The sequence below is a fragment of the Leptonychotes weddellii genome, chromosome 3 (assembly GCF_054177405.1).
Source record: "Leptonychotes weddellii isolate Sample4059 chromosome 3, ASM5417740v2, whole genome shotgun sequence".
In the NCBI taxonomy this organism is placed as follows: Eukaryota; Metazoa; Chordata; class Mammalia; order Carnivora; family Phocidae; genus Leptonychotes; species Leptonychotes weddellii.
In genome coordinates this window covers 50,434,942-50,460,270 of record NC_138371.1, presented here as the reverse complement: position 1 = coordinate 50,460,270, position 25,329 = coordinate 50,434,942, and the positions used below count along the sequence as shown (strand labels likewise).

Sequence of the window (25,329 nt, the reverse complement as noted above, 5' to 3'; positions counted from 1 at the left end):
GAGCCCGATGCGGGACTCGATCCAGGGACTCCAGGATCATGACCTGAGCCAAAGGCAGTTGCCTAACCACCTGAGCCACCCAGGTGCCCCTCTGGTTTATATTCTTAACCATTGAAGAAAGTGTTACAGTTTATATGAAAGGGATACATTAATATATTCAAGGGATATGATACAACAAGTGTCCTAACATATTTTCAGTTGTAATCTGTAGTTGGTCTCATTCTATAGGAAGTTCTATTAAAATCTGTATGAAAAGAGAAATATCATTCACACTCTTGGCTACAAAATATGCTATACAAAAATGTCTATTTTCATAAATGCCTCCTGCTTAAAGTTAATTATCTAATTTATAAATATCAAATATCCTGTGCTGTTCAGTATAGTTTCATAAAAAGGAAACCTTTCTATATAAATTTGAAATAGAATGGGTTTAATTGTCCTGCTAAACTTAACTAATGATAGAGCTTTTGAGAGATCACTTCTTTTTATTTGAATAAAAGATTTTCCTTAATTTGCATCCTGAACTTAAGACTCAAGTTGACCTCATAGTATCATCTTTATTTACTGACCTTCACCAAGTGTTGTGACATTCTCAGTACCATTTTTGAGTTAGAGAGTAGAAGGGCTGGGGGTTAGGAGAATATTGATACAATTTCTCTTAGAGGGTTTGGCCTGTAATTGTGATTAATAACGGTTGCTTTCTCTATCTGGAAACAGACAGGCTGGTTTGTCTGCCTACAATCATGCTGTGATAAATGGAGCTATTTTAACTCTGGTTTTGTGTATCAAAGAAAACAGATGTAGTCTGGAACTGGAGGCTATAGGAAATATAAAGCCTGCTTAACTTAATCTTCATAGTGCTTGTTTTTGTAACTGACAAGCTGGTCAGTTTAAAGAGTTTATATCAGCCATGTACTTAATTTCATTTTATGACTTAAGTTTTTAAGTTGTTCATTGGCTAAAATTATACTTAAGTCCTTGTCAGGAAGTACAATTCTTTGATTAAATAAAACCAGACTTAGTTTAAATATTGGTGTCTTTACCTCGCCAAAATTATTTCCTATTGTTCAGAGAATAATTGTGGGGCAGCTACTCCCAAGTTTGTGTGTGTGTGTGTGTGTGTGTGTGTGTGGTCTTAACAGAATCCGGTAGTATCTGAAACTTTAAAAGTAAAAAAGAGACTACTCAAAAGAATGAGGAAAAGATTGGCTTTGAAGCCCTTTGTTAAAACCATAGTATGAAATAAAAGACATGCATATTGTAAAGGAAGAAATAAAATTCTTGCTATTAATAGATGCCATAACTATGTAGAAAATCCCTAAGAATCTATAAAAACAAGATCAGCAAGATTGCAGAATTTAAGAGCACACACAAAAATCAATCACATTTTTAATATTAAGAACAGAGAGAAACTGAAATTTAAAATACAATACCATTTCTAGTTGATTTGAAGAAAAGGAAGTGAACATAAATCTAACAAAATTTGTACATACTTAGGCAAAAATCTAACAAAATATATACAGGATCAGTATTCTGAGAATTATAGCATGTTGATGAAAAAAAGCAAAGAAGACCTAAATAAATGGAGAGACCGTGTTCATGGATTGGTTGAAAACTAGAAATAGTGAAGATGGTCATTTCCAGATTTATTTATTTGTTTAATGTGATTCCTGTTAAAATTTCAGCAAAATTTTTAGTAGACATAGAAAAGATTATTCTATAATTTATATGGCAAGACAAAGGAACTAGATAGCCAAAACAATCAGGAAAAAGAAGACTAAAGTCATAGGAATCTATCTACTTGATTTCAAGACTTATATTATAGCTCTATTTACTATATAAGACTTATATAGTAAAATCAGGACTGTGCTGTTAGAGGAGAGAGAGAAACATCATCAATGGAACAGAATAGAACCCCCCCCCCAGTATGTCCAGCTGAGTTTGACAACAATACAGAAGCAATCCAGTAGAGGAAATATATAGTAGTTCAACAAACGGTGCTGTAGTAGGTGGATATCCATAAGCCAAAAAAAACCCTAGACCTAAATTTCAACATCTTATACCAAAATTAACTCAAAATTGATAATGGACTTAATTGTAAACATAAAATAATAAAACTTTTAGAAGGAAACAGGAAAAAATCTTTAGCGTCTAGAGTCAAAGAGTTCTTAGGCTGGTCACCAAAAGTACAGTCCATTAAAGTAAAAGTTGATAAATTGGATTTCATCAAAATTAAAAACGTTTGCTCTGTGAAGGAATCTGATAAGTGGATAAAAAGATAAGCTACAGAGTGGTAGAAAATACATGCAAACCACATGTCCAACAAAAGGCCTGTGTCTGTAATATATAAAAAATTCTCAAAACTCAAGAGTAAGATGCAAACAGTCCAATCAGAAAGTGGGCAAAAGATATGAAGAATCATTTCACTGAAGAGGATATACAGATGTTAAATAATCACATGAAAAGAGGCTCAACATCATTAGCTATTAAGAAAACGCAAATTAGGGGCGCCTGGGTGGCTCAGTCGTTAAGCGTCTGCCTTTGGCTCGGGTCATGATCCCAGGGTCCTGGGATCGAGCCCTGCATCGGGCTTCCTGCTCCGCGGGAGGCCTGCTTCTCCCTCTCCCACTCCCCCTGCTTGTGTTCCTGCTCTCGCTATCTCTCTGTCAAATAAATAAAATCTTAAAAAAAAAAAAAAAGAAAACGCAAATTAAAGCCACAAGGGAAATCACTACACACCTATCAGAAAGCTAAAATTTAAAAAAATAGTGACAGTATCAAATGCTGGTGAGGATATGAAGAAACTAGATCAATAATACATTGCTGGGGGGAATGCAAAGTGGTACAGCCACTCTGTAGACACTTTGCCAGTTTTTTATAAAATCAAACATGCAACTACAATTTTAACCCAACAATTACACTCTTGTGTATACCAGAGAATTAAAAACTTAGACTCACACAAAAACCTGTGCTTGAATATTCAGAGCAGCTTTATAAGAGTCCCAAACTGGAAACAGCCTAGATGTCCTTCAGCTAGTGGTTGGTACATCCATACCATGGAAAACTCCTCAGCAATAAGAAGGAACCAACTATCAGTGCATGCAACGACTTGGAGGACTGTCCAGGGAATTATGATGAGTAAAAGAAAGCCAGTCCCTAAAGAGTAATACAGTGTGCTTCCATTTCTATGACATTACTGAAATGACCAAATTACAGAAATAGAGAATAGATTAACAGTTTCCAGGAGTTGGTTGTGGGGAAGGGGTGACTGTAAAACTGACAACACAGGGATGCTTGTGGTGATGGAATTGTTCTGTATCTTGACTATATCAATGTCAGTATCCTGGTTGTGATTTTCATCTTTTGATGCCTATCAGATGAGTATAGCCTTTCCAGTATTGAATATCAGATTACCATAATATAGCAGAAAGTTTGTTTTGCCCTTTAAATTATTTCTTTTCCTTTGGTTTCTTCTTTGTGACTGGCTTTTTCTCACAAAACTTATTAGTTGATTATAATATTTTTCCACTGAAGCAATGTTGTAATAGACTTCAAGACCAGACTGTAAAAGCCAATTTAACCCATAATTTCACTGAACATTTAATTATTACAGCTATATCATAGGATAAACAGATTTGAGAACTGACAGAAAATCTGTTGTAAAGAATGTATTGATCCCTGTGCCTTTCCACGTATGCAATTACAAAAGCTACCTGTTGTAGTTTATACCCTCAGGTGTATCAACATCATAGAATAGGTTGCTTAGATACTAATACTTCTCTTTGGACCTCTAAAGAGAACTTTCCCTTCCCAGCAATTTTATATCCAAGACTCTTCTAAGTAAGATGTTTGTTAGTCTGAGAATGCCTGTACTACATTATTAGTTTGTTAGAGAATAATTAACTTTTGTAGTTTCATATGATTAGTAAACAGTAAATCCTAATAGATGTTTTCAAAATGCTTAGCATCAGTCAGCATCAGGGACATACAAATCAAATGAGATACTGCCTCACACCAGTCAGAATGGCTAAAATTAACAACTCAGGAAACAACAGATGTTGGCGAGGATGCGGAGAAAGGGGAACCCTCCTACACTGTTGGTGGGAATGCAAGCTGGGGCAGCCACTCTGGAAAACAGTATGGAGGTTCCTCAAAAAGTTGAAAATAGAGCTACCCTATGACCCAGCAATTGCACTACTAGGTATTTATCCAAAGGATACAAACGTAGTGATTCAAAGGGGCACCTGCACTCCAGTGTTTTAGCAGCAATGTCCACAATAGCCAAACTGTGGAAAGAGCCCAGATGTCCCTGCACAGATGAATGGATAAAGAAGATGTGTGTGTGTGTGTATGTGTATGTGTATAGTGAGATATTACACAGCCATCAAAAAAATAATGAAATCTTACCATTTGCAATGACGCTGATGGAACTAGAGGGCATTATGCTAAGCGAAATAAGTCAGTCAGAGAAAGACATACCATATGACTTCACTCATCTGTGGAATTTACGAAACAAAACAGATGAACATAGGGGAAGGGAAGGAAAAATAAAAGAAGATGAACTCAGAGAGGGAGCCTAACCATTAGGGACTCTTAACTACCGAAAACAAACTGAGGGTTGCTGGCGGGATGGTGGGTAGTGGCATGGGGTGACTGGGTGATGGGCATTAAGGAGGGCACGTGATGTAATGAGCACTGGGTGTTATATGCAACTGATGAATCACTAAACTCTACCTCTGAAACTAACAATACACTACATGTTAATTAATAGATTTTAAATTTTAAAAATGTATAACAGAAAAAAACCCCTATAGATATTTTCAGATGTGAATCTATTAAAAGTGACTTTAGTTACAATTTTTTTAAAATGTTGTTATGTGTTGTCTAATAGAAAACGCACTAGGCTACCTGTGGCTATTTAAATTTAAATCAATTAAAATTAATTAAAATTAGGGGGATCTGGGTGGCTTAGTCTATTAAGTGTCTAACTGTTGATTTCGGCTCAGGTCATGATCTCAGGGTTGTGAGATCGAGCCCCATGTCAGGGTCCACACTGGGCGTGGAGCCTGCTTAAGATTCTCTTTCTCCCTCTCCCTCTGCCCCTCTCTCACCTCTCTGTCTTAAAAAAAAAAAAATTAGAATTAAAAATTCACAGGATGCCTGGGTGGCTCAGTCAGTTGAGTGTCTGCCTTCAGCTCTGATCATGATCCCGGGGTCCTAGGATTGAGCCCCAAGTGGGACTCCTTGCTCAGCTGGGAGCCTGCTTCTCCCTCTCTCTCTGCCTCTCCCTGCTGCTTGTGTTCTCTCTCTCTCAAATAAATAATAAAATCTTTTAAAAAAATGAAATTAAATTAAAAATTCCTCACTTTCACTAGCTACATTTCAAATGCTAATATCCACATGTGGGTATCCACATGCTGAAAATGCAGGTAAAGAACATTTCTATCATCATAAGAGAGTTGTATTGGATAGTGCTGTGAAGCTTTATTTCATATATATATATATATATATATATATATATATTCACCCATTGGCTAGAAAAATGGTGCAAGAAATGACAAGTGTTTTTTCAATATATATTAAATTCAAGTTTTTAGGAGTTAATTTTTAAAATAAAGTAGCATTTGTCATCAGTGGTTGATGTTCTCAGATGTAACTTCCATCTATCACTTTCTTCAGAATTTCTTTCAATTTGGTCAGTAGTCTCAAATTTAGAGCAAGTTCACCTTGCAAATGGCAATAAGCCATTTGCCACTAATCCAGTTGGTTGTAGCAGTGGAAGTATGTTGCCCTTATGGAAATTGTTTGGGCTTCTAAGAGAGAGCCCCTTGGAAATTGTTTGGGCTTCTAAGAGAGAGCCCCTTGGAAGCACGTAGACCAGGATTTCTTCATTTTGGCACTGCTGACATTTTGGTCCAGATAATTTTGTTCTGGAGACTGTTCTGTGCATTCTAAGATGTTTAACAGCATCCCTGGCCTCTGTCCTTTAGATGCTGGTAACATCATCCAAGTGAGGACAAACAAAAATATCTCTAGACATTACAATGTGTACCTTGGAGGCAAAATTGCCCCCATTGAGAACCACTTATAGAGTCCAAAGAGTCCTAGAGATTTGAAGGAAAAGAGTTTTAGGTTCTGTGACTTACACCTCTTGTTTTAGCTACTGTAAAATAGCTCTGATTATATCCAGGAAATAATGTCAGAATATAGGAAATGCAGGGCAAATATAAGCAATGGAAATTAAGGAAACCCAGATAGCTTTCCCTAGATACTTGAATTTCTGCTCCTAATCTAACAAGACTTATAGATAACTGTGGTTCAATATTTATTTTTTATGTCAACTAGCATTTATTCTTTTTTTTTTTAGATTTTATTTATTTATTTGACAGAGAGAGAGACAGTGAGAGAGGGAACACAAGCAGGGGAAGCGGGAGAGGGAGAAGCAGGCTTCCCGCTGAGCAGGGCGCCTGATGGGGGGCTCGATCCCAGGACCCTGGGATCATGACCTGAGCCGAAGGCAGACGCTTAACGGCTGAGCCACCCAGGTGCCCCACATATATTAAATTCTTATTCTGTGGCATACACTGTTCTACAGCAGAACCACAAAAATGAATAAAACATGGCCCTAGTCTTTAGGGAGCATATGATGTTTTCTGTTGTTTTCTGCCCTTATCTATCTCATGTTATTTCACCTGGTCACTTGCTTTTTACTCCATTGTATAGGCATCAATTGACAACTTGGGCTTAAATTCCAAGTGTGTCAAGCCATCTATGGGGAAAGTGTAACACAATTAGCACTTGATTATGTTCTGAAGACAGATGTCCTGTGATCTGTTATTGGCCCTAGTAATTCAAATATTAATTCTGTTTCATAATCTCTAAAAACCTATTTAAGGATCAATAGGATCTTTGAGCTATTGTGTGAATTGCACAGATGAAATCTTAGCATGGAGAAAATTGACATTTTAAATATTTAATAAAAGAAAAATCCTATTAGATTTTAATTGCTTTGTTAAAGCCTCTTGTATCCATGCGTTTGTCATCTCAATATTGGAAGTTTCATTAGTAGAAAGTAAGTCAAATGTCTGAAAAAGAAATGGAAGCATGACTTTAAGTATCCACAAAGCACTAAACTAAACTCTTGGATAGGCATAGTCCCATCTCATGTTAGCATCCCTTGTTGGAGATCTGTTGGCTAACATTCAGCATGTACCTCTACCAGAAACAAACACACACAAAAATGTGCTGTCTAGCACAAATACATGGACAACTACACTCTCTTTTCATGTTGAAACCCTCCCTCTGAAGAAGCATCATCACAGTCAAATCACCTCAGAGTGGAAGTTGTCTTATGTTCTCTGTTCTCATCAGTACCTAACAGGTTTCATAGGGCCAGAACCTCAAATGGCATGAGGTTGTTGGGCTGATTCCAACACATCTTCCAGCACTGACCCTTACATAATCCACCAGTAGTTTGGTTGGATTAATTAAAACGAAATACAGGGACGCCTGGGTGGCTCAGTCGGTTAAGCAGCTGCCTTCAGCTCGGGTTATGATCCCAGGGTCCTGGGATCGAGTCCCACATCGGGCTCCCTGCTCAGCAGGGAGTCTGCTTCTCCCTCTGCCTCTGCCCCTCCCCCTGCTTGTACTCTCTCTCTCTCTCTCTAGCAAATAAATAAATCTTTAAAAAAAAAAAACTTGAAATACAAAGTTAATGCACAAAGTTAATGCTCAGATCACTCATATAAGCAGCTAAGTCTAGATTTTCTCTTTAAAATCTGACCTATAGAATAGTGCTAAAGTGATATCCAGGATGCCCAAACTAGAACTTTCAAAATATAGTTGTTATATAATAATGGTTAGGTTCTTTTAGCTTTGGCTGAATTCTACTAAAGCTCTGGTAATCTTCTAAATGTACAGTCTGTTTCATAATTTGTTTTTTAAATAAGCATATAATCCTTGCAATCTTAAAATCAAATTCATAATTCAAAAAGTTTTTAATTTGTCTAGCTTTTTTAAAAAGAGCTCTGGCTAGCAGACCCCAGATTTATCCCTTTTAAAACAGGACTATTTGGTAGCTTCTGCTAAGCCTTCAGTCCTTAGACCATAAAGAGTAGTTCCAGATAATTTTTGGTGACTAGGCTGGCTACCATGTCCACATTTCTCACACCCAACGCTCCCAGTACTCCCCGTACATGTTTGGTCATTCATACCACAAAATGCATTCTTTCTTGGAGCTGTTAGCATCCAAAGGGGATTGTTGAACTTGTGATTTCAAATACTGTCCCTAAAGGCTTCCATTTCCTCTCTTCCAAAAGTAATTTTTTTAAAAAGTATTTTATTTATTTATTCATGAGAGAGAGAGAGAGAGGCAGAGGGAGAAGCAGGCTCCCAAGGAGCAGGGAGCCCGATGCGGGACTCGATCCCAGGACCCTGGGATCATGACCTGAGCCAAAGGCAGACGCTTAACCATCTGAGCCACCTGTGCGCCCCCAAAAGTAATTTTTTAAAAATGTACTGTATATTGTTGAGGAACATAAAATACTTGTTTTATTCAATCTGTATATACATTAGATATTAAATTGTAAAAAGGTGAATTCCACTTTTAATTTAAGCAGAGAAAGAATTTTCCCATCAGTTTTGATGATGTTCAGCACTTAGCTGGTCTATATTTTTTGTATTTTGTTTTTTTTAAGATTTTATTTATTTTTTTGTGAGAGAGAGAGAGAACGAGCGGGGGGGAGGGGTAGAGGGAGAAGGGCAAGCAAACTCCCTGCTGAGCAGGGAGCCCGATGCGGGGCTTGATGCCAGGACCCTGAGATCATGACCTAAGCTAAAGGCAGACGCTTAACCGACTGAGCAACCCAGGCGCCCAAGTTTTTGTATCTTTAAAAATATATCTAAGACTCTTAAATACCTGCATGTATTTAGGATAATTGTGAATTGTGAAGTACAAGGTCCCTATCTTGGCTTTTTGTAGCTCTATTGTTAGCTCTCAGACTAGGTTTATACTTCTGGAAAATCAGAAGTCAAAAGAATATAGTTGAGTCAGTAGTCATGAATATTCCATGTCAGATAATCCAGGTTCAGAAAGAGGCATAAGCTTCAGTGGTAAGAATGTACATATGTCTTGTCATGAATAACTTGTGTGAATACACACAAGGGACGCTGAAATAGTCTTCGGCTGCCTGTCATTTGCTATTCTTATCCATTCTCCCCTCCTCCAAATATGGCATGCTACATAAAGGACAGAGTGTCATTTCTTCCATTTGTAAAATGAGCTCTACAAATGTTTTAGGCTCACGTGTACTTGTGCACATGTGTGTTACACATATCCAGACCAGTACAGTCAGCTAATTTCTGAATGCCTAGCAGTGCAAATAAGGATTGTACAAAGGACATTATTAGTATTGTTTAGCTCTAGAATAAAAGTCTTCTGCTTTGAAATGTGCTTTCTCTTTGAGATTACGGTCTTTGGTATTTTGTTGTTGTTGTTGTTTTGATTTATTGATTCATCTGAGATAGCCACTGAAGGGTCTTTAGCATTTTATGAAGACTATTTCTACTAACAGTCTTAAAAGGTTGAAAGGCTGAGCATTTTAACTTAAACTATGTTTTCTGTCTGTACATTTATCCTACAGTGTAGCTGACTTAAATTGTTAAGCAAAACTAAAAAGATTCCTGGTTGTTTTAATTATATAGGCCATGATTTCTGACCTCAGTTCAAATTCTGTTATCACTGAAGGAAGAAGCTCTCAGACCTCTGCCATCAAGGGGTTAAATTCTTTCATTAAATATGTTTATGAAGGGCCACAGCCATTTTGCCTGTACTGCTTTTTTTTCTTTTTTTTACTTTCTAGTTCACTAATCAAATGTATGTTAGATTGATTATTGTAAAAGTATAAACCATAGAAAATTTGACAAGATAGATGTGTAAATTATCCTTCCGACAGAACTAATGATGCACTCCAAACACCTTCTGTTTTCTAGCGCTTGGTGAGCAACTTCATTAAATATGCAGTGGCTGTTGGGTGGCTTCTCAGACGATGGTTCAGCTCCTTGTGGAATTGCATTATTACTAGAGGTGTAAAACCAGGCAGACAAGCTAGCTGTTGGGCATCCTGCTGAGGTTCTAATGTGCTCCATCTTGTTGGAGCAGTTGTTTGCAGTCTTTTCAGGACAATTACATCCATAACCACAGGACACATTCAGTGAAACTATATTACAGATAATAGTGGAGACTAGCATTGACTGCTCTTCACCCCTCTCTTGAGCTGCCTCAGTGTGGGTAGCTTATAATAATGCGACTTCTATCACTCACAGAGTAGTTGCTTTTTTTTTTTTTTTAATCCCTTGGAGCAAATCTGAAAATAACTGATTTGCAACTTTTTTGAACGCTTAAAATCATAGGCTATTTGAGGTGAAGGAGTTCATAGATTCTAATCCCTTTGAAGATGACAAAACCAAGGCTAGAGCATTGTGGTGAGTTGTCCTTTAGAGAGATAGTAGGAGGACCAGGTAGAACATCTTTCTGATGGTAGAGAGCTCATGAATAAGAATTTGTTTTGTTTGGCTTCCAGTTTTAGAGCTTCTTTTAAATGGTTTGTTTGTTTTTTCTTTTTGAATTTTAAGATTTTTTTCTGCTGTATCTCATTTTTCCCCATCTTAATACCAGCAGACTTTTTTATTTCTAGAAGTCAAGCAGAAATACTTTGCTTTCTAAGGAAATCATGCTATAATTTTAATGACAATTTGATAGTTTCCTGGAGAACTGGACACAAAGATGGTTTGAGTGGAGCCTGAAATGGTATTTAAGGTTCCAAGTGGCAGATGCTGCAGTGTATCACTGCAGCCTGATAAATGAGATTGCATTTTAGAATGACAGGCTGAATACTTTAATGAAAGAAGGTTTCCATTTCAGTTGGCCAGTTAAATCACTGTTAATGACTTTGGATCATTAATGAACATTTGTGGAAAATGACCATTTGAATTCAATTATTACAATAATACATTTGAAAAGTACTAAATACAAATAAGCCTATCTGTAAATTAAAAGATTTATCCATTTTGCCACAGATAAATTAGCATATTGCTTTGCTTTTCTTAATGCCAAAGCAAGTTAACCTTTCAAAATTTTTTTTTACAGATTAAGTACATATCCTTTCTTATAAAAGTTATACTTAGGAAAGTTTGTTTTTCCTTGGGTGCCCTTAAAAAGATAATTTATTTGTGGATCATCATATTACTTCATTATTCTCAAATTAGCAAGAGATAGAAACAAAGAAGGGGAACATTATACAATGTATAAAAGTAGAAGATTAAGTTTAAATTGGATTAGGATTTAGTGCCTAAAAAAATCTCTAATTCTGGAAAAACAGTAAGAAGAAAATAACCATTATTTGGGAACATGTAAATTTATTTAGAAGTAATATGAAAATAAAATGCAAATGAAAGTTTCATAACCACATTTTTTTCTTAAACCCATTAAAGGTTCAGATTTCCTTAATTATTTTAAGCATTAAAATGTTTTATGGATGTATATATCCTGCCATTTTTGCTATAATCCCAAAAAATTCATCTGGAGATGATGTTTTTCTTTAGTTAACTTCATTTTCTCTGAAACTTTGGCATGTTTTGGTGGTTAAGACAGGAGATGGGTTCTTTTGAAAAGCATGTTTTTCTCATTTTGTTCTTTGTAAAGTGGGCCCCAGTCTCAGCCCAAGCTTCCTTCATCTCCATTTCATAGTTTACAGAGAAAGGAGACGCTGTGGAGCTCAGGCTTCCCCTGGGAGTACATTGGGCTTAATGAGCTTGATAGTCTGGTGGGCTCAATAAATCAAATAAAGCAAAACATTTCTCATTTTTGAATAAAAGCATTTATCACACAGTGTTTGTTCATTCATGGTCACAAGATTGATTGGTTCCTAGCATCATCGTGTATATTGAAGCATTTTTGATTTTGTTTTTCCAGTGGGCAAGTTACGGAAGCAGTGGCTAAAGGAAAGTATCTCTGATGTCGGCTTTGGGATGCTGAAGTCTGTCAAGGAATATGTGGACCCCAATAACATCTTTGGAAACAAAAACCTTTTATAAATCTATTACTGTTGTTACGAAAAATGTCACTTTTTTTTTTTTTTTTTAAGTCTTCGACTACGGTTATACCGGTAATCAAATACATCATGGACTGTATTTCAGCAAAAATTTTTTTTGGTTGAAAATAAGTTGTTTCATTCTGTATTTGTTTTGTTTCTACATCTATGGATTGACAGATGGTATTTCTAAATCTCTCTCATTGTAGGTGCATCAGTTTACCGCCAATTGGTTGTCATTTCAAATTTTAGTCAGGCAGCACAAGGCTGCTAGTTGTTATTTCAAAGGAAGATGCTGCCAGCTGGTCTGTATTGATGCTTCCCCTTGGGAACAAAGGCAGATTTTGGCGTCATCCACTGCTTATCTAGCCTCTTTTTAAAAGGGCGTTTCTGGGAAGCCGGTATCAAGGGAAGGATTCCGTTGAGGAGTGATTACACATTCTAGTGTGAGTAGGCCATTAAGGAGGGTACTCATGAAAGAACATAGGCAACCTGTTATTTAGGATACCTTCAGTTCTGTGAGGTGCTTGGCCTACATTTTTCTTTGAAATTAGTATGCAGTTACAAAACCTTAAATCAGTCTAAAAATTGTTGTTAGGGGACATGTTTTTGTTCTCCATGTTTCTGTTTCTACTGAGGTATGAGTTGTATGTGTATAACTGAAATAACCTCTTGTTATATCCTAGTTCTTTATAATATGTTGTATAAGAAAAGCTGACTTATCACTCATTGTATGTGAAGAACAGGTTTACCGTGAAATGAATGCCTTTATTCAGCTTAAGAGTCCTGATGTTTCTGATTTCACATTCTTGTTGCTGAGATGCAGAAGAAGCTGCAACAGAAACAGAAGAAGGAAGCCTCCTTACACTTAATATCTCCAGTTCAAAGAATCGTTTGGCTAACGAAACACAGTTACCGTTTAACTATTGAATTTGAAAACCTCAAGTTTCAATGACAGATTTTTTTTTCATTAGCCCAAACAACATGATAAATTTTCATATAGAAGTAAAGTTTCAATTTAGTTTTTAATAGTGGTTTAATGCCTTTTTAAAATTACTGGTTTAACCTAAATTTTGAAAAAATGTATTAATACACATGCCATAATCAAAAGTTTGAAATATCATATTTCTTAAATAATAGGGAGAACGTTAATCACATTTAGCAAACATTTTTACATTCAAACCTGGATATTAAAATAAATGAAATGATTACTTTGAATCACTGTCTGTCAAGGTTCATGATTCACATTTTGGGATGGATTCTTTTCTTGATGCAATACCTAACTTTTGATAATTTTTTAAAATTAATACTTGATCAGATAATGTAAGTCAAAGTGCACACGATCCTTTAAAAGGACACACTGTCTGTCTATGTAGCAATGGCTCCAAAGTATTTTTGGGCAGTTTGATACCTTTTTTATCTGAAGTATACTTAACCAGAAAAGTAAAAATTTAAATTGACAAAATGGTATTTTTGAGACTTCAAAATGATAAACAATTTTTAATAAAATTGGCCTCAAACTAGTAAAATCTGTAAGCAAATCAAAATTAAATATCAGTTTAATAACAAAAACTAAATATTTATTTATTAGAAGCTGCCTCTCTTCATTGGTGATTTATTTTTAATTGTAAAATTTCCAGCAGATCTTAGCTTTAAAAGCTCTTGCTATTTGAAATAGTTGGATGCTTGATGAGGAAATTACACTTGCCTCTAGAATTATAAAAATCTCAGCTTTATAAAATGCATCTATCTATTCATGAAGGTAATTTCTCTAACTGGTGATCAAAATGTAAAATTTAATACAGTACTAATATCTCACTGGAGTGTATACATGTTTCTGAGTAATTTTTTTAAATAAAATTTACAGATTCATAAGCAGATCCATTCCTTTGCACGTGATTGTTATAACATTTTTTCCCAGGCAGTTCAGATTTCAGCAGCCTCAGAAATCTGTATTTGGTATTAGGAAACTATAAATGTCACAGCTGAAAATTGTTGTGTTCACTGTTCTACATGAACCTTACGGAAATTAGTGATTTATGTCTTGGTTTTTCTTCTCCCATGTATGCAGGACTCCCCAACCTTGATTTTATAGTGATGACTACATTCTGTTCTTGGTATCATTTCTACAGGGATTATTTTGAAACACATGAACACTCAACACCAGTGCTGTTTGACTCTGATTTAGTAAATCAGAAAGCCTTTTTCCCCACTCTCACACCTGCTTCTGAGAGATACCTCAGCATATACTTAGTTTCTGTGGAGAACTGGGTTCTTGATTATGCACAGAGGCACTTAAACCTTGCCTCATATTTCTGAAATATCTGAAAATGGCTTCATAAAAGTTAAAGCCTGGAGTACATTGTTTATGTGAGGCTTTTAAACTCACTTTGAATAAGTTTGTTTGAAATTTTAAAAGCTCATAACCTATTTGGTTTTTAGTACAGCATAAACATTGACTTGTCTTTCTTAAATTAGTCATATTTCTAATATTTGTTGATGTCACATTTGGGTTGAGGTTTTAGTGGGACTAGGAACTTGCTGCTAGTGAGAAGTGGCATTGAATAGTAAAGACTCAATATGAACAGGCTTTATTGACCCGTAGAGACTGATGCCTTAATGTTTGGTGCAAAATACAGTGCATAAGTGAATTTCGTCTTATACTGAGTAACTTGAGCTTTTTTAGTTTGTAAGAACTGTAGAAGCCACATGCTTATTGTGCCCAGCATTTTACCACAAAGAAAGGATTGAATTCTTTCCTCTTCGGAAGAATTGGGAGTTTACTTCCTAAATGCTTACATATTTAGTACTATTACTTAAGAGTTATTTATGAAGCTGGAAGCCTTCGTAAATGTAGTTGTGTTGATGTATTTTGGAAAACAAAAGTGCAATAAAGGATGAGCTTCCATCAGTGTGTATACTCTGTCAGATACAGATGGTTGCAAGGAAACTTGGTTTTCAGAATATTCTCTTAGTAACTGCTAAGTCCTAGCTTACATTTTTGAGAATGCCTTTCTGCATGCTGGCTCCAGAGACTTTTCTTTGTCCTTTCCTTTTTTAGCTACAACTTCTTAACCAGAGCTGATCAAAGAAGCCCTGTAGTCCCAAGCTGAAGTGTGTAACCTCAGCTGTTCAAATGGGGCTGGGTGTGGTTGAGCATCTATTCTGTGTAAGTGTAGAACACAGACAGTTTTTATGGATTGATTCACAAGCTGCATATGCTGGTGCTTGAAGCAGCCACAATGGAATGCTGTGGAAAGTGTCTCTATGTTTTAAGAAACACTGAGACAGGCATTAAGGACAGCTTTAATAGCTTTTCGTTTACCACTTAATCTTTGGCAACTTTGCTTTTAGTTAGGGCTTAGCTCATGGTGGGAGAAAAGCTGAAAATAAGAAGTGCTAGTTTCGGATTGAAGAATCCAGAATCACCTTTGGCTTGACGAGTGATTGGAAGCGCGGCTTTGCTCAAGGCTCCAAATGAACCATATGTCAATATATTCATTGAATTGTTATTAATTTCAGTGTCCTGAAAAGGAAAGAATGTATACATTGATGCTGAAATTCAGAAAATGTAAAAGAATTTTTTTAACTATCGAATAGAGTTTCTGCTATGAAGGATGTAAGTTACTTGGCTTTCTGCTTCCTAAACCACACTGTTTGTCTTTAGTGTGGAATTTGTAAAAAACTACTTGTAACACAACAGGTTACAGAAAAATATATTATTAATAAAATGCACCCAGGTCTAAGAGATTTTGTTTTCTTTAAAGGGAGTGGGAAGCTCATTGTTCTGTTTGCATATGGGTTTTTCTTTCAAAAATTTTTTTTTTTTTAGTATTTTATTTATCTGACAGAGAGAGACACAGCAAGAGAGGGAACACAAGCAGGGGGAGTGGGAGAGGGAGAAGCAGGGTTCCCGCCGAGCAGGGAGCCCGATGTGGGGCTCGATCCCAGGACCCTGGGACCATGACCTGAGCTGAAGGCAGCCGCCCAACTGACTGAGCCACCCTGGTGCCCCTTTTTCTTTAAATTTTAGTTTTTCATCTTCATATTTCCACTGATTTGAAAACAAAATTTTATAATTTTATTAATGATGCATAATCAAGCCCCTGTAGAATATAGTTAGCTAGATATTATCACTCTAATTATTTTTTAAATCAGTGTTATATTCCTAGGAGGTGTTTAGTCTCCCATGAACCTGAAGCATTCCAGTTTGAACCTAGGAAGATCCTCAGAGAATGAGCACTGTGCTCTTCTAACCACAGCAATTCCTTAGCAAATGTAAGGACCACTGATATATGGAACACTCAAGCCAAAGAACCATCACAGAATTAGTAACTTGAGTTCTGTGAACATGAAAAGATTTCTTTTTTTGGTTCCCAAAGGAGATTGTTTTAGAACCCTTTTTTTCCCACAAGGAAGAAAAATAATACATTAAATATCATTAAGAACGTTTTTCAGAGACTGAACTTCCAAATCTAAGAGGGAGAGAGAAGGAAAAGAAAAATGTTTTAGTGTGGATTTCTAACAGGCATCTTATTGTTAGCAGTGTTCTCATGAACAACATGAGCACCCAGTGAAACCTATTGTTTAACCCTTAAAGTAATCTTGTTCACATATCCGTAAAGGACATGAAATGCTTGTACTGGTATACAGTTTCTATAAATAATTATTTTTTTGGGCCTCGTAAGGAATATCCCCAAAAGTTCACAGTGCCTTGTTGGGGTTTTTGTTTTTTTTTTCCCCCCCATGAAATAGCCATCGTTTAAAATGAGTGGGAGAGGATAAATAAGTCTTTAAAGACTGAGATTGTTTAGTAGTTCAGGGCTATTCCTCTTCAAGAATATGTCAGGAATTAAGTAGTTATATGTAGAAATACTGAAAATCCTTTCCACAGTGTGGGTTCGGATCATCTAGTCTGTTTCACTGATTATATGGTGGACCTGTACTCCATATATCCATTCAGTTGATGGGATTTATATGTACTTTCATTCTTAGATTTTCATTCCTATTGTCCCAACTTAGTAGCCCTAAGATGTGGCTTAGTGGATGTGGCCTACTCATTCAGTCCCTGAGACACCCACTACATGCTTTTGGATGTTAGCTCACACAGCTCCCTGAGGAGCAGGGCCTGTGGGGGGGGGTGGGGGGTGTTCTATTCCTTATATTGTGTGTCAGTCTTTTTTTCTGTGATGGTGCCTTCAGAATAATGAGTATTTCTGTTCCTGGACAATGATAAATCTTATGAGAAATATGTGTAGATTATATTTCTTAATTTTTGTCCTTTTTTGCTAAGCCTGTGAAATACTTTGGCTCTGATACAACTTGACTTGAATAATATCTTATCCTGAGTCTTCCTCCAAGGCAGTGTATATTCCTGCCAGGACTGTAGTAATCTTTTGGGAACTACATGTGGGTAAGCTCTTGTATGTAAGCCATTATATTGCTGTAACTAATGCGTACAAACAGTTCTTCTCTTTACATTTATAGTTTAAATGTTGATATGTAGTGGGAAGGGAAGTTCCTGAGAGATTTCAGCACAGCTTTGTCAGTTCAAACTGAGCCATACTGTTTTCCACAAGGGCTCAAAACATAGTCTATATACTGTGCTTTTGGTGTATGTTTGGATTCTCCTTTTATTGCTTTTCCTAGACTGTACTGTTCTATAAGCAAATGCCCATGTGTGATTTTTAAGATGTGCTGGGAAGAAATAAAACAATATCAAAACCACTCATTGTTACAGAAATTGTTGCTTATTTCATACTGATTCCATTTAACCTTTTTTGTCAGCATCATGCTATACTGACAGAGAATGGATAATGTATAGTGCGTACCCATGAGTAGCCTCTCTATTAGTGAATGACGTGTGCACAGATACCGATTTTGTCCCTGCCTGTGGCTCCTATACTGGAGGGAAGGTTGTAGGTTTCTGGGCTCTGATATGACTGAGGATCAAACCTGTTGAACCTAATCTTACTTGGTTCATTTCATAATCACTTGCCTCACTAAGATTTCAGCTCTTAATTAAAGAAGTTTTCTGCCTGACTCATATAAGCTTGGACTGAATGAACCTTAGAAATCCTCTCATCTTATCTTTTCCCAAACATAGTTGTCTAATTTCCCCTATCCCCCAGGCCACAGATAACCAGTCTTCCTGAACATTTGCTGTTACCAAATGGCAATTTATTGCCTTTCCAGGAAGCCTTTTCCAACTTTAAATCTTCAGGTATTAAGAGGTTTTTGTTTATTAGACTGAAATCTGCCTTCCTCTTCTATTCATTGATGTAACTTTTATCTCTGTAGTCATAAAGAATTGTCCAGTTGCTCTCTTGAAGGGCAGCTCTTCCCATGTTTAAAGGCAGCTCGTGTTCCCCCACGTCTTCTCCAGTCAGCTTTTACTCCTGTGAGTTCTAGACCTTCACCATCCCAGTCTCTTCATATGTGTCTCTTTGATGTTCTTTTTTTTTAAGATTTATTTATTTTAGCGGGGGGGTGGTGCAGAGGGAGAGGGTGAGAGAGTCTCAAGCAGACTCCTCGCTGAGTGCAGAGCCTGACACAGGGCTCAATCTCACAACCCCAAGATCATGACCTGAGCCAAAACCGAGTCAGCGCTTAACCGACTGTGCCACCCAGGCACCCCAAAATTTTATTTCATTTTTAAAATTTTAATTATTTCTTCTCTTTTAGAGAGAGTGCATGAGCAAGCAAGGGGGAGGGGCAGAGAGAGTATCTCAAACAGGCCGTACGCTGAGTGGGGCTGGATCCCACGACCCATGAGATCATGACCTGAGCTGAAATCAAGAGTTGGATGCTCAACAAACTGAGCCACCCAGGCGCCCCCTCTTTGAAGTTTAAGTGAAGTGTCTAGGCCTACATGTGCCAGAGTAGTAGCAATGATTTCCTTATTCTAGTCACTAATAAATGCATTTTTGATGGACATTGTACTACCTCACACTGAACTTGAATTTAACAAAGCATGTCTTTTCTGCATATGATGTTTTGGCCACATCTCCCCGGAGTCTGATTTTTTAAAGTCCAATTACCTGTTTTTATCCTTACTAAAATTTGTATCTTGCTGGATTTAATTCCAGAGTTTCAAAATTTTAGAATCTTGACTCATCCAGAATATTTTTTGTTCCATCCAGTTTTGGGTCCTTAGTAGAAGTGACACATATTATGTCTGGATTCTCTTGCAAGTAATGAGAGATAGCTGTAGTACACAAGGGTCTGCCCAATAACACCATGAAAGAGCATTCAGGGCTCAGGCATCTATTCTTCCACTTGACATGCTATTGTCCACTTTACATTTTTATATTTTGTCCACAAATAGGCTTTTCTCCCCCAGTGAATCAACAATTATTTCAGACAAACATTAAACATGCAATTACATTTACTTAACATTGTCAGCTGCCAGACTGAAATCCTTTGATGAAGCTTTGCTGCTCAAGTTTTTTGTGCTACCCTATCAGAAAAGCAAATGAGGTCTTACTGCCATTGCATTTACTTTTGCCTATGTTTGGCCTCAGGAGCATGTCTCTGTTTTCAATATACTCAAACCCATTTTCTGATACGATCTGTTGAATGGGTCTAGTATTGGCTGGTGGACAACCTCTTAAATCCATTCTTACACAGTTCTGTCACATCTTTTGTATCTCATCCACATTACACCTGGGAAGGTACTCTTTAAAAATTGAAATCTTGTCACTATACAGCTGTAAAATAAGAGGATGGAGTTCTAAAGCCTAAGAACACAATGGAAAGAGTTCTGTTCTGAAATTTTGTGTGTGCTCCATTTTCCTCTACCACCTACAAGTCACTTTCCCTATTTGGAACTAATTTCTTTCATAAAATGAAAATCTCTAGGGTCCCTTCTAACATGGTCTCAGTGATTCTGATTAAGTCTAGATATTTTTGCTGAATACTACCCTAGGAATGATTATTGCATTGATAATTTACTTTTTAATTCCTTTATTAGCCAGACACTGTGCTGAGATTTAACCCTAGACAAGAGGTAATGATTGTTATAACAATCCTGTGAAGTGAGTGGTATCATCCTTTTTTTTTTTTAACTGGTGAAATAACTGAGGTTTAGTGAGGTTGAGTAACATCAACCGTTAGGAACTGGCAAGAGGGTCTGACTAAAGCCAGTCCCTCTGCTGGCTGCTTCACTGCTCTAGGCTGCTTGTACTGGGTATCTGTGATGTATACAGAATTTCTGCTTTTAAAGTAGATTATTAGTCATTGCCCTCTACAGAAGGGCACAAGTAAGGAAATGGAGTCTCTCTTAGCTACGAAGTGGAAGCCGCTGTCTTCATGACTACACACCATAGAAAATGCCGGGACACCTTTTGTCTCAGATGCTGTCTTGCTCTGTAAATGTTTAATCCAGAAGGTCCTGTATTGGTGCCTTTATACGTTTAATATGAAACTTACAAAGGAAGTGCTGTATTTGATGGACTTAATAAATTTGCATTTTTATAACTTTTAATACTATATTCCTTTGAGCTGCACTTAAAAATGTAAGAACACCTGTTTCTCTAAGTTATATACCTTCCCATAGAGAGACTGGAAATTGAAAGAACTGTTAAGATTAAGGAAATGTTTTATAATCTGGAGCCCATCTATGGAAAGTCACAGTTCCTTAAAACTGCTAATTTAAGACTTAAAGTTGCTGCTGAAGGATTTGAGCTACATTAGGGTACTAAAAAAGTTGCATGTGTCTTTTTGCTAGAATGAAAGTGTAAGTTTAGAATCTGGTGGTTATGGTCATGGTGCTTCTGTGGTTGGACAACCAAGAACCCAGAGTTATTGGCTCTTCACAAAATGTTCTGTTTAATACTCTGGGTACAGCCCAATAAGTGAATACAAAAAAGCCCGAATGTCACTTTAGTCTCAGTGATAAGACAACAAAGAATAAGAGGTAGTTAGTGAATGGTAGATAGTGAGCTGCAAGTCACACCATTGCTAGGAATTTACTTAGTGTGTCAGAGAATACCGTCAAGAAACCACAATCTCCAAGGTGTTTCTAGATCACCTATAGCCATTAAGAAAAAGACTAAGGAACCCAAGAGAAAACTTATATTCAAAAATGCTGGTGTGTTCACTTGAAAGGTTTCACTTTGGTGATGTTATCCTTTAAAAATTAGGTACTTTAATAGCTATACCCTACTTACCTGGACAGACTTCCAGCACTGCTAACCCTCTGTATGCCAATGTGGAAATAAGCCCAAGCAAGGATTATAGGACAGACGGCTCAGAAAGTTGTTCCCTTAAAGCTTCCCCTTCAAGCCATTTACCCTTTCTTATCTCACATTTTTTTGTAAATTTATTTATTTGGGCATCAACCCCATAGCCCTCCACAAACAAATCTGTTTGTTAGAATCTGGGGCCAAACCTATCACTGGCAGTTCTATATGGATTCGATCTGGGTGCTCCTCAGGTTTGAAAGGCCATAACCTATATATTCCTATATCACCCTGCAAGGAGAGAGTGAGATCATCTCCTATGATTTCATTGCCTGGTGTCTCATTGCCAATGACCTCCCTCTACCCCACAGTTCTCCCAGTTCCTGGCTTCTTATGAATAGGTCAGAGGTAGTCACTGTACATCTGACCTCACAGATGGAGTTAGTGTGAACATTCGTGCCACAGCTGAGGCCAAATTCAAAGAAGGATGTCAGGAGGAATGGGAATCCACTGGCAGGCAGTCATATCACTGATCAAAGGAGTCTGCTGGTTGTTCTGCATGGAAAGATCAAGCTCTTATTCATGTCTGAGAAAATAGAAATAACTACTTGTGTACAAACACAGGCTTATATTCTGAACACGTGGAGATGGGGGGGTTGACTAGGATTTTGAAATACTGGATTTAATCTTCGATCCCTTTAAAATATACCATGCAGACATAATGAAGAAAAAGGAGTAAAAGCTTTAGAAATATACAGAAATCTTTTTTGTCAAGAAAAGTGCTTTTAGCATTGAATACCTAATGTTGTAGGAGCACAGACCAAAACTTTTCATCAGAGCTTTAGGGATGAAAGCCTTCAGTTAAATGGCAAAATATAGAGTCATTGTAAAGTCATTTGTTAGTGTCATAGTATCAATAAGCAGAGCTAAGTACTTCCAAAGGTGAGTTTAAAAGAAATATATCCTGGGACACCTGGGTGGCTCAGTTGGTTAAACACTTGCCTTCCGCTCAGGCCAGGCTCCTGGGATGGAGTCCCGCATTGGGCTCTTGCTGAGCCAGGAGTCTACTTCTCCCTCTGCCTGCCACTCCCCCTGCTTGTGCTCTCTCACACTCTGACAAAATCTTAAAAATATATATATATATCCTAAAAATAAAGAAGAGTAAGTGAAGAGTTAGGAATGTCCTCATCCTTCTCAGTCTCCTCTAACATTCAGAAGACTGGGCAGCTTTATAGGTGTGGTTCAAGATTCTTTGCTGTTACCAGGCAGCAGTCTGTTAATCTGAGGGGCTGCCTCTCCGGAGAGCCTGGGTAAGGAAGGAGACAAATGCCATGATTGACGTTTATTCCTTTACTCAGTGGTAGGAGCAGTCAGGATTTCCTGATGCATTACTAACCAGGAAATCCCAGCTGCCCAGCGGCAAGGGGTTAAAAACTGTTCTGAAAAGCTTTTTATGTTCTGGAAAGCTAAATTACACATACATGCAAACCACAAACACGCAGCACCTGGATAAATAAAATGTGACTGAATAAAGGCCAGGCTATTTGCAAAAGGGAATCTGGAAAACATTTGCTTTTGGGTGGTTAACATTACTTACACTGTTTTTTTTTTTTAAGAAAAAAAATAGAGGAAATGTGCAAAAACACCAGAATTTTAACATGGCTGTTGAAAATAAGATTTCAGTTCATTTACTTTCCTAATCTTAAGGGGCTATGGAGATTGAGAAGGGCATAGAGCTACTGCACAAAGAAGCAGCAATATTTTTAGTACAAAAGTTGTTAAACAAAGACCATTTCCCAGATATAGAATTGTGCTGTGGGATATACTGAAGAGATCATTAAACATCGATTGTCCTCCAAACATGGGATCAAACACCTATGGTAAATGGTTATCAGCATACATAATTAAGGTTAAAAATGCTTATAAACTTAAAACCATTGGACTTCATGGTAGGCCAAATTTTCTGATAGATCTAATAGAATTTGAGCACCCAGGAAGTCATGCTACAGAGGATTTATGCTGTGCATATCTTGTCTGTATATCTTTGAAGGAAAAAAATCATCTCATTATGGCAGGGATTCACTATTACTTGAAAGCTATCTGATTGAACCATGAGGAACTGCTAGTTTTGTAGGTCAGTAACTTTCAAGATCAGCAATTTCATACAATTCAACCTAATACGTTTTTTTTCTGAATCAGGTCAAGTTAAGGTTGACAGTTACATTTATGGATAGAAAAAGGGTGGGTGAACAAATAGTAAAGCTTATATAGGATTTAGAAAATGAAATCCCTAAGCAGAATGAGTGGAGTTCTCCCTGGAAATGTTTTGGGTGTGAAACTAGCATTATGGATCTACCAGATAAGGTTTCAGAACTTTTCATCTGTGATAGAGGTAGGAAAGAAGTTTGGCGGGGTCATGGGAATTGTGTAGATTTTTCCTTACCAGAGAGGCTACAGCACAGAAACAACTCCAGCATTAACCTATCCTAAATAGGTAGGAATTAAGAACTAAGTTTTCATGGTACCTTTGCTATCAGTCACTGTCAAGGGATAAATGAGAACAGAGTTATAAAAAAGAGTAACAGTATATCTTGTTCATATGTACACATTATTAACAAATGGAACAAAAGAAAACTACATAAAGTTGTTTCTTCAGCAATTGTTTATTGTCTTTATACCATAGCACCATAATTTTGTTAAGGGCACAAGATTTTCCACTGAATCTTGTACATTAAGAAAACAAGAAACCAAACATTTATCACCTAAGGGATTTTGGTTACAGAAAGTTAAATCTATATTGAAAAACCCTGCCCAAACATCTTAAACTCTATGCAAAATGTGTGCATTTCAAATTAATATGAAGGTAAGTTGTGAGAATAGAACACATAATCCCTAAAACTTAATACTAAAAACCCAGAAATCCTGTATGTTAACTACTCTGTTCTGGGCTTGATCGTGCCAAGATAGTGCTGGAAACTGTAATCCCTGTGCAGGGGACTCTCTAAATACAGCCAAGCACAAATGATAACAAAGGAGAGGGAAAATAGGCACTACAGGTTCTAATAAACACAGAGTCCCAATTCAGTTTTGAATTTTTCATATATCTTTCTAGGTGTCAAACTTAAAATAAGGTTAATCTAATTAATATGATTTTCAAATGTACAAAGTTTAACATGTGACAAATGTAAAGATGCCAATGGCCAAATATAGATAAAACTATAAAATGCAGATATATAAAGCTATTATGATAAAAGACTATCAGACATGACTATATATTCCATCCTATAATCTCATAAATCAAAGCTTTTAACTGTCTGGATTCATAGGTGACTGTATTCTTTCCAGTATGCATTCTTTCTTCTTCCAGGGGTTGTTCAATAATGGCAGGTATGTTCCTGCCATAAAGTTCACATTGTTGTAGAAACTGGACACATTCTTGAATGACACTGTCACGAAGCATGATCGTGTGTTTTGACATGTTTTCTAATAAGGAGAGGAAGCATCTTTTGGCATAATACCAGGTATCAGTTCCCAGTTTCTTATGGTAAGGTTCCAGGCTTTTGATAACCCGAGAAATACCAAAGTCATAATTTCCTTTGGCACAATAGAGGGTCCCTATCACCAAATTCACAATGCAGAGGTGGTAGATTTTCTTATCTGGGTCATCATAGGACAGCTGCTCTTCCTCCTTTTCGATCTTTCTCATCAACTCCTCAGCTTCTTCATTCTGACTTGTCATAATGTATGAAACACACAGATTAGCCAGCACAATAGCACTGACGTTCAGGATGTTGTCATAATGCTTCTTGACTATGGGTTCATAGAAACCGATAGCTTCTTTGTATTTGTTTTCCTGCATGAACAGGACGTGAGCCACATTCAGCTTCCACACATCATGGTCATTACAGAATTCCACAGATTTGCGGAAGATCTTTTCCACCATTGGATAATTCTCCAGGTTCCAGTAGATCTTTGCCTGGGCCATCAACACGGGAATATACTTCTCCAGAGTGTCATCATACTCATTCACTGCCTTTTTGACAGCTTCATCGTCCCTA

The 25,329-nt window shown here is 37.0% G+C and overlaps 2 protein-coding genes across 2 annotated transcripts in view; one reads left to right on the top strand and one right to left on the bottom strand.

Moving 5' to 3' along the window:
- The window catches only part of AGPS (alkylglycerone phosphate synthase), a 144,570-nt gene extending 128,735 nt beyond the window's left edge, over nucleotides 1–15,835 (top strand). The window contains exon 20 of the mRNA XM_081814110.1: nucleotides 11,972–15,835. Coding sequence (XP_081670236.1) covers nucleotides 11,972–12,093 — 122 coding nt within the window. The 3' untranslated portion in view covers nucleotides 12,094–15,835. The remainder of the gene's footprint in view (nucleotides 1–11,971) is intronic.
- Nucleotides 15,836–23,915: 8,080 nt separating this feature from the next.
- IFT70B (intraflagellar transport 70B) lies at nucleotides 23,916–25,323 on the bottom strand. The gene has a single exon (XM_006746653.3). It carries the CDS (start codon nucleotides 25,254–25,256, stop codon nucleotides 24,540–24,542), a length of 717 nt encoding a protein of 238 aa, XP_006746716.2. The 5' UTR covers nucleotides 25,257–25,323; the 3' UTR covers nucleotides 23,916–24,539.
- Between the last annotated feature and the right edge of the window lie 6 nt (nucleotides 25,324–25,329).